Source organism: Passer montanus, unplaced genomic scaffold (assembly GCF_014805655.1).
Source record: "Passer montanus isolate IOZ18808 unplaced genomic scaffold, ASM1480565v1 scaffold325, whole genome shotgun sequence".
NCBI classification, from domain to species: domain Eukaryota; kingdom Metazoa; phylum Chordata; class Aves; order Passeriformes; family Passeridae; genus Passer; species Passer montanus.
In genome coordinates this window covers 31906-40646 of record NW_024367986.1, presented here as the reverse complement: position 1 = coordinate 40646, position 8741 = coordinate 31906, and the positions used below count along the sequence as shown (strand labels likewise).

At 59.5% G+C, this 8741-nt stretch overlaps 2 protein-coding genes across 2 annotated transcripts in view; both read right to left on the bottom strand.

Annotated features, from left to right (window-relative positions):
* Positions 1 to 704: 704 nt before the first annotated feature.
* On the bottom strand, positions 705 to 7594 carry LOC120505114. The gene is made up of 4 exons (XM_039715344.1): positions 6446 to 7594; positions 4329 to 4760; positions 3382 to 3960; positions 705 to 2859 (listed from the first exon to the last, which is right to left on the bottom strand). The coding sequence occupies exons 1-4, from the start codon at positions 7355 to 7357 to the stop codon at positions 1867 to 1869; spliced, it is 2916 nt and encodes a 971-aa protein (XP_039571278.1). The 5' UTR covers positions 7358 to 7594; the 3' UTR covers positions 705 to 1866.
* Positions 7595 to 7700: 106 nt separating this feature from the next.
* The window catches only part of LOC120505111, a 27731-nt gene continuing 26690 nt past the window's right edge, over positions 7701 to 8741 (bottom strand). Inside the window, exon 6 of the mRNA XM_039715340.1 lies at positions 7701 to 8450. Coding sequence (XP_039571274.1) covers positions 7701 to 8450 — 750 coding nt within the window. The remainder of the gene's footprint in view (positions 8451 to 8741) is intronic.

Here is an 8741-nt window from a genome sequence, read left to right as displayed (position 1 = left end):
CCTAAAGCAAGAGGGCCCGCGGGCCGAGCGGGACCTTTCCTGTTGAGGATGCTGCAACGCCGCTGCTGGGTCTGCTTCAGCAGCAATATCCTTCAGCAGTGATGTCTCCAATGTCCCAGATGAAGTGGCACAAATTCAGTGGGTCTGAAGACTCTTTTGATCCTGCTTTTTGTCCCTTTGGATTGGTTTCTTTTGGGATCCTTCATTTGCATGAAGGTTTAAGGTGCTTGATTGGCCCGTTACAGTTCTATCCAGGCTGGCTGGTTTTGGTAGGGGGTGGTGCATTTTACTTGGGTGTCATACGGTACATTGAGCACCGTATTTCTTTTTTTCTGTTCCTGTCTTTTCAATTGCACTTCTTCCTCTTTGAATGTGTGCTCTAAGTTGGTTTCACTTTCTTGTTCAAAACATTCCCATCTTTCTTTCACAGGGAACTCTCCTGACATCTTCTGGCTTGCGTTTGCAATATTTTTACCCAACCAATATATTTTACTATCCTCTTTACAGGCTGTTAACTGGGAGTGATCTCAGCCGGATGTAAAAAACAAAGTTCTCTCTTTGGAAACTCTAAAATTTAGTAAGGGATATAAAAGGATTTTGGCGGTTGGCTAAAGAATTCGCCCTTAACTTAACCAATTGTTCTTCAGATCTGGTTCTACTGCAGGGCTAACACATTCCTGAGTTTAGACATTATTCAGACATTCCCGAGAGGTTGCGATATTGCAGGAACTCTTGTTTGGTTTTAGCCTCTGACTTGTCTGCAGGACATTCTGGAGATTGGATCAATATATTTGATTTCTTCTCCTGGTTCCATCCTGTTGTTTCACACCCCATGATCAATTCATAAATTCTTCTCAGGTTTGTGTCACTGTTATCATCATCTGGAGAGGCTGGTCCGCAGGTGTGAGAAACAAGGGAATTGTTTTACACCTGAGTCAGTGACACCAAAGCAGTTTAATATTGCATAGTATCTATTTAACATTTATTATTTATCTCTTTTCTATTGGTCTATTTTTAATGTGTTATGACCTACGATATATATATATATACATCATTAATTTGTTACTCCAGCATTTAAGCAGTTAAACAGTGCACACATAAACTGATGGATTATCTTGTACCAGCAAGCCGCTACAAAGAATTGTCAATAATTAATATCAATATCAAGCAGCAAAATTCTTGTGATCAATAATGTGCCAAAGCCAATGCAGAATTGCAGAAGCCAATTATTAAATTGTCATTTATGACCCGCTCTGCTGCAGGCGCACTGGAAAGTTGGAAGCTGCTGAGGGGACTCAGTCACCCCTGTCCCTTGTCCCTGAGTGTCCCCAGAGTGTTCCTGAGTGTCCCCAAGTGTCCTCAGAGTGTCCCTGCATGTTTTGGAGTGTCCCCAAAGTGTCCCTGACTGTCCTGCTAGAGTGTCCCTGAGTGTCCTCCATGACTGTTCCTGAGTGTCTTCCCTTAGCGTCCCAGAGTGCCTCTGGGCATCCCTGATTGTCCTCCCTGATTTTTCTGAGTGTCCCTACATGTTCCTGAGTGTCCCCAGACTGTCCCAGTGTGTCCTTGAGTGTCCTCCTTGGGTGTCCTCCCTGATTTTTCCTGAGTGTCCCTACGTGTCCCTGAGTGTCCCCAGACTGTTCCAGCGTGCCCCTGCGTGTCCCTGAGTGTCCCTGTGTGTCCTTCCCACGTGTCCCTGAGTGTCTCCAGTGACGTCACCCCAGGAATGTCCATCAGCATTTGGGACAGTATCTATGAAAATTCCAGGAAAATTCCCTAATTTTGTCTGAAATCCCCTGTGGGGAAGCGAGAGGGGGCAGTGATGTCCCCGAAGATGTCACTGCCCTCAATGATGTCACAGCAATGACATCAATGTTCTTGCAGCAATCTTGGGATGTCCTTGATGGCTTCTTGGCATTTCTCAGCCACTGTGCAGCCATCAGAGCCACCAGGGCCACCAGAGCCCCCAGGGCCATTGGAGCCACCAGGGCCACCAGGGGGCTTTGTGAGGAGCCTGCAGATATCCCCAAGTATCCCCACCAGATGACGAGTGGCCAGGCGGGTGCTGGCATCCCACAGCCGCTCGGCCTCAGCCACCGTGGCCACCAAGGCCTCAGGGACATCAAGGGACGCCTCCTTTGTCCCCTTCAGGATGGCCTCAATTGCCTCGAGCCGGCGCCGCATCTCCAAGACGAAATACCTGGCTCTTTCACAGGCAACCACCAAGTGCTCCAGCAGCCCCAGGGCCACGTCTGGGCGCTGTAGTCTCCTGGGGGCTGCCTCCTCCTCACTGGCAGACTCCTCCTCCTCAATGGCCATCTCCTCCTTATCGGTGGCCACTGCCACCCGGGCCTCGAACACGTCCCCTGTTGAGGCCACCTCCTCGCTGTCCAGGGCCACCATCAGTTGCTGGGCCTTGGCCACCGGGCTGTCCCCAGCTGTCTCCCTGTGGGTGGCCTCATCCTGTGGGTCCCCGGCCCGGGCAGGGGCCGCATCCTCACAGGCATCACAGAGCTTGGTGGCCTCCTCTTTCAGCTGTTCCCAGCTGTTCTCGAGTGCAGTCAGCAACTTCCACCAGCTGCTGGCTGCGGCTCTCACATCGGCCCAGCTGGCCCCCCGTGTGACCCTGAGGGTGGCCAGGGTCTGGCCCAGGGAGGTGACACCAGGGTCGCCCAGGGAGCTGACACCGGGGTGGTCCAGGGTCTTACTGAGGCTCCAGGTGAAGCTCCTCAGGGCTGCATGCAGGGACTTTGGGGGCACACAGTGCCGCATGCCGCAGTGTGGCTTGGTCACAGTGGCCACCACCTTGCCCAAGGTGGCCACCACAGACACCAGAGCCTCCAGTGGCTGGGAAAGGGACAGCTAAGGAGGGAACAGGGGAGGTGTCAGGGACCTGGTGGCATTTGTGGCCTCCTGGGGTGGCCTCCTGGGGTGACCCCTGTGCTCTCCTGGGGTCCCTTTTGTCCCCTTCCTGGAGGGCTCTGCTGTCCCCTCTGTCCTTGTGTTACCCTTCTGCCACGCCCTGCCACCCTCCCCGCTGTCCTTTCTGCACCCCCTGCCACCACATTTGTAGCCCCTGCCACCCTCTGCTGCCCCCTTCTGCCATCCCCCACCAGGCACCGTGTCCCCTCCTCCCCAGTCATCCCCATCCCCCACTGCCCTCTCCCCCCACTTCCCCACTTTCCCTTCCACTCTTCTGTCACCTCCCGCCTTCCTGCTACTCCCTCCCTCCCCCTGTGCCCTTTGTGACCCCCTGTCCCTTCCCACCACACTCATGTCCCCCCCATCCCCCATTACCACTTCCCCTCCCCCTCCATCCGTCACTCCCCCAGTGTCCCCTCTGTCCCCCTCTCTTCCCCCCCCACTCCACAGCCTCTGCCGCACCTCTTGGAGCTCCATTCCCACTGGGGACAACTTGGGGACACCTTGGCGATGCTCCAGGGGTTGCACAACCTTTGGGATGTCCTCATTGGTCCTTTGACGTGGCTCGGCCACCCCACAGGCACTGGGGCTGGTGGGACCACCATCGAAATAGAACTTGATGATGTCTGGAAGTGTCCCCAGCAGGTGATCCTTGGCCAGGCGGGCATTGGCCTCCCACAACCGCTCGGCCTCCACCACCTTGGCCACCAAGTCCTCAGGGATATCAAGGAACCAGTGATTTGTCCCCTTCAGGGCAGCCACGATGTCCCCAACCCTGCGCTGCAGCTCCCGGGGGAAGGTGGTGGCTTCGTCACACGCGGCCACCAAGCGCTCCAGCAGCCCCAGGGCCACCTCCAGTCGCTGTCTTACCATGGTGGCCCTGGTTTCCTCACTGGCAGCCACCCTGGCATCTCTCCTCATCTGAGCTTCATGCCCGGACACCACTTCGGCCCCCTCCTCCCCGCCCAGCGCCAGACCCAGCTCCACCATGATTTCCTGACCTGTCCCATCACGGGCAGCCTCGTCCTGCAGCTCCCTGGCCTGGGCAGTGGCAGTGGCCGCTCTGTTGGCCGCCTCAGTGGCTGCTTCCCTGCAGGTGTTGTGGAGCTTGGTGGCCTTTCTGGCTAGCTCAGCCGACCTGTCCACAAGCTCATCCACAGACCGCTGCCACTTGCATGCCACCATTGTCACATGGTCCCAGGTGGTCCATGGGGTGCTCTTGTAGGTGGCCAGGGCCTGGCTCAGGGAGGTGAGAGTGTTATCATCATCATCGGAGGTGACCTTGCGGTGCCACCAGGTGTCATCAATGCAGTACAGGGTGACCCGGAGGTTCTCAGTGAAGTCCACTAGGTCCCAGTACAGGCGCCATTGGGACACGAGCAAAATCATCTTATCCAGCCTGCCCTGGCCTGGGCAGTGGCAGTGGCCGCTCTGTTGGCCGCCTCAGTGGCTGCTTCCCTGCAGGTGTTGTGGAGCTTGGTGGCCTTTCTGGCTAGCTCAGCCGACCTGTCCACAAGCTCATCCACAGACCGCTGCCACTTGCATGCCACCATTGTCACGTGGTCCCAGGTGGTCCATGGGGTGCTCTTGTAGGCGGCCAGGGCCTGGCTCAGGGAGGTGAGAGGGTTATCATCATCATCGGAGGTGACCTTGCGGTGCCACCAGGTGTCATCAATGCAGTACAGGGTGACCCGGAGGTTCTCAGTGAAGTCCACTAGGTCCCAGTACAGGCGCCATTGGGACACGAGCAAAATCATCTTATCCAGCCTGGGCAGGGTGGCCAGCAGCTCACCCAGGATGGCCACCACGGTGACCTGTGGCTGCAGCAGCACTGGGGACAGCTGTGGAGGGGACAGGGGAGGTGTCAGGGGACTGGTGGAACTTGTGGCCTCCTGGGGTGCCCCCCTATCTCCTCCCAGAGTCCCCTTTTTCCCCTCCATCCCTTTGTCAGTCTCTTGTCCCTTCTGCCACCCCCTGCCCCCACTGCGCTCCCCTCTGCCACCCCCAGCCAGACCCATGTCCCCACCCTCTCTGTGTCCCCTCCATGCCCCCTTGCCCCCTCCCCCCCCACTGTCTCCTCTGTCCCCCTCTCTCCCCATCCCACCTCTTGGTGCTCCATGCTCACTGGGGACACCTTGGGGACACTCTGGGGACACTGCAGGGGTCGAATGAGCCTTGGGATGTCCTCAATGGCTCTTTGGCACTGCTCGGCCACCCTGCGCCAACGGGGGCCAGCGGGACCAAAACCGAAATACAAGTCAATGATGTCTGGAAGTGTTGCCAGCAGGTGATCCTTGGCCAGGCGGACATTGGCCTCCCACAGCCACTCGGCCTCGGCCACCTTGGCCACCAAGTCCTCGGGGACATCAGGGGATGCCTCATTTGTCCCCTTCAGGGCAGCCTCGATGTCCACCAGCAGGCGCTGCAGCTCCCGGGGGAACGCGGCTGCTTCGTCAGGGACATCAGGGGATGCCTCATTTGTCCCCTTCAGGGCAGCCTCGATGTCCACCAGCAGGCGCTGCAGCTCCCGGGGGAACGCCGTGGCTTCGTCACACGCGGCCACCAAGCGCTGCAGCAGCCCCAGGGCCTCCTCAACCCACTGTCTCACCATGGTGGCCCTGGTTGCCTCACTGGCAGCCTCCCTGGCATCTCTCCTCATCCAGGCTTCATACCCAGAAACCACCTCGGCCCCTTCCTCACCACCCAGGGCTGGACCCAGCTCCACCACGTTTTCCTGAGCTCTTCCATAACGGGCAGCCTCGTCCTGCAGCTCCCTGGCCCAGGCGGTGGTGGAGGCTGCCCTGTCAGCTGCCTTGGTGGCCATCTCTCTGCAGGTGTTGCGGAGTCTGGCAGCCTTCCTGGCCAGCTTGGCCCACCTGTCCACAAGCACAGACACCAATCCCTGCCACTCCCTGGCTGCCACTGTCACACGCTTCTGGGTGGTCCACGGGGTGCTCTTGTAGGCAGCCAGGACCTGGCTCAGAGAGGTGGGAGGGTCATCATCATTGGAGGTGATATTGGCGTGCCACCAGGTGTCATCAATGCAGTGCAGGGTGAACCAGAGCTCATTGGTGAAGTTCTCCAGGTCCCAGTACAGGCATCCTGGGGACATGAACAGCAGCACCTTCTCGTCCCGCCTCGGCACAGTGGCCAGCAGCTTGCTCAGGATGGCCACCACGGTTACCTGTGGTGACAGCAGGGCTGGGGACAGCTGGGGAGGGGACAGGGGAGGTGTCAGGGACCTCGGAGCACTTACGACCTCCTGGTGTGCCCCCCTGCCCCCGAGGGGTCCCCTTTGTCCCCTCCATCCCTTTGTCAGCCTCTTGTTCCCTCTGCCACTCCATGCCCTCCCCTTGTAGTCCACGCCTTGTCCCCTGTCCCCCGTCACCTCCCCCCTTCCTGCCACTCCCTCCTGTCCCGTTCGCAATCCCCTCTCCCCTCCCACCACCCTCTCTGTGTCCCCTCCATGCCCCCTTGCCCCCTCCCCCCCCACTGTCTCCTCTGTCCCCCTCTCTCCCCATCCCACCTCTTGGTGCTCCATGCTCACTGGGGACACCTTGGGGACACTCTGGGGACACTGCAGGGGTCGAATGAGCCTTGGGATGTCCTCAATGGCTCTTTGGCACTGCTCGGCCACCCTGCGCCAACGGGGGCCAGCGGGACCAAAACCGAAATACAAGTCAATGATGTCTGGAAGTGTTGCCAGCAGGTGATCCTTGGCCAGGCGGACATTGGCCTCCCACAGCCACTCGGCCTCGGCCACCTTGGCCACCAAGTCCTCGGGGACATCAGGGGATGCCTCATTTGTCCCCTTCAGGGCAGCCTCGATGTCCACCAGCAGGCGCTGCAGCTCCCGGGGGAACGCGGCTGCTTCGTCACACGCGGCCACCAAGCGCTCCAGCAGCCCCAGGGCCTCCTCAACCCACTGTCTCACCATGGTGGCCCTGGTTGCCTCACTGGCAGCCTCCCTGGCATCTCTCCTCATCCAGGCTTCATACCCAGAAACCACCTCGGCCCCTTCCTCACCACCCAGGGCTGGACCCAGCTCCACCACGTTTTCCTGAGCTCTTCCATAACGGGCAGCCTCGTCCTGCAGCTCCCTGGCCCAGGCGGTGGTGGAGGCTGCCCTGTCAGCTGCCTTGGTGGCCATCTCTCTGCAGGTGTTGCGGAGTCTGGCAGCCTTCCTGGCCAGCTTGGCCCACCTGTCCACAAGCACAGACACCAATCCCTGCCACTCCCTGGCTGCCACTGTCACACGCTTCTGGGTGGTCCACGGGGTGCTCTTGTAGGCAGCCAGGACCTGGCTCAGAGAGGTGGGAGGGTCATCATCATTGGAGGTGATATTGGCGTGCCACCAGGTGTCATCAATGCAGTGCAGGGTGAACCAGAGCTCATTGGTGAAGTTCTCCAGGTCCCAGTACAGGCATCCTGGGGACATGAACAGCAGCACCTTCTCGTCCCGCCTCGGCACAGTGGCCAGCAGCTTGCTCAGGATGGCCACCACGGTTACCTGTGGTGACAGCAGGGCTGGGGACAGCTGGGGAGGGGACAGGGGAGGTGTCAGGGACCTCGGAGCACTTACGACCTCCTGGTGTGCCCCCCTGCCCCCGAGGGGTCCCCTTTGTCCCCTCCATCCCTTTGTCAGCCTCTTGTTCCCTCTGCCACTCCATGCCCTCCCCTTGTAGTCCCTCCTGTACTACTGCTGTCCCCTCTGCCACCCCCCTGCCCCTACTGCTGTCCCATCTGCCACCCTTCACCAGCCCCCTTGTCTCCTCTCTCCCTCATTTCCCCTCCCCACCATGTCCCCTCCCCCCTTCCTTCCACTCCCTCCTGTTCCCTTGGCTACTCCCTCTTCCCTCCTGCCACCCCCAGCGTCCCCTCCACCCCCCTCGCTCCAGCAGCCCCAGGGCCGCCTCCACATGCTGTCTTCTCCAGGTTGCTCTGGTTGCCTGGCTGGCAGCCACGCAGGCATCTCTCCTCACCCGGGCTTCATGCCCAGCCACCACTTTGGCCCCGTCCCCCTTGCCCAGACCCAGACCCGGCTTCACCATCTTTTCCTGAGCTGTCCCATGACAGGCAGCCTTGTCCTGCAGCTCCCTGGCGAGGATGGTGAAGGTGGTCACCATGTTGGCCACCTCAGAGGCCACCTCCCTCCAGGTGTTGCGGAGCTTGGTGGCCATCCTGGCCCGCTTGGCCCAGCTGTCCACGAGCTTGGCCACCAACCTGTGCCACTTGCTAACCGCCATTGTCACATGGTCCCAGGTGGTCCATGGGGTGCTCTTGTAGGCGGCCAGGGCCCAGCTCAGGGAGGTGAGAGGGTCATCATGATGCAGGCTTATTTTGTGGCGCCGCCAGATGCTCTCAGTGTACATCATGGCATCCCAGAGTTCCGTGGTGAAGTCCTCCAGGCCCCGGTACAGGCATCTTGGGGGCATGAGCACCATCTCCTCGTCCAGCGTGGGCACAGTGGCCAGCAGCTCACCCAGGATGGCCACCACGTTGATCTGTGGTTGCAGCAGGACCGGGGACAGCTGGGGAGGGGACAGGGGTGGCATTAGGAAACTGGTGGCACTTACGGCTTCCTGGGGTGGCCCCCTGCCCCAGAGAGATCTTTTTGTCCCCTCCATCCCCTTGTCAACATCTTGTTCCCTCTGCCACGCCCTGCTCTTTCCTTCATAGCCTGTCCAGATCCCTGCCCCTCTACTGTCCCCCCTGCCACCCCCATTCTCCCATTGCTGTCCTCTCTGCCACCCACCCTGCCCCTACTGCTATCCCCTCTGCCATCCCCCTGGCACCCGCCGCTGTCCCCTCTCCCACCCCCT

Coding starts and splice junctions, on each gene's coding strand:
- LOC120505114 (XM_039715344.1), bottom strand. CDS start 7,357: ATGTCCCCAGGATGCCTGTACTGGGACCTGGAGAACTTCACCAATGAG. Junction 3,961..4,328: donor CGGCCACTGCCACTGCCCAG/GCCAGGGCAGGC, acceptor GCCACTGCCCAG/GCCAGGGAGCTGCAGGACGA. Junction 2,860..3,381: donor TGGGAATGGAGCTCCAAGAG/GTGCGGCAGAGG, acceptor TTCCCTCCTTAG/CTGTCCCTTTCCCAGCCACT.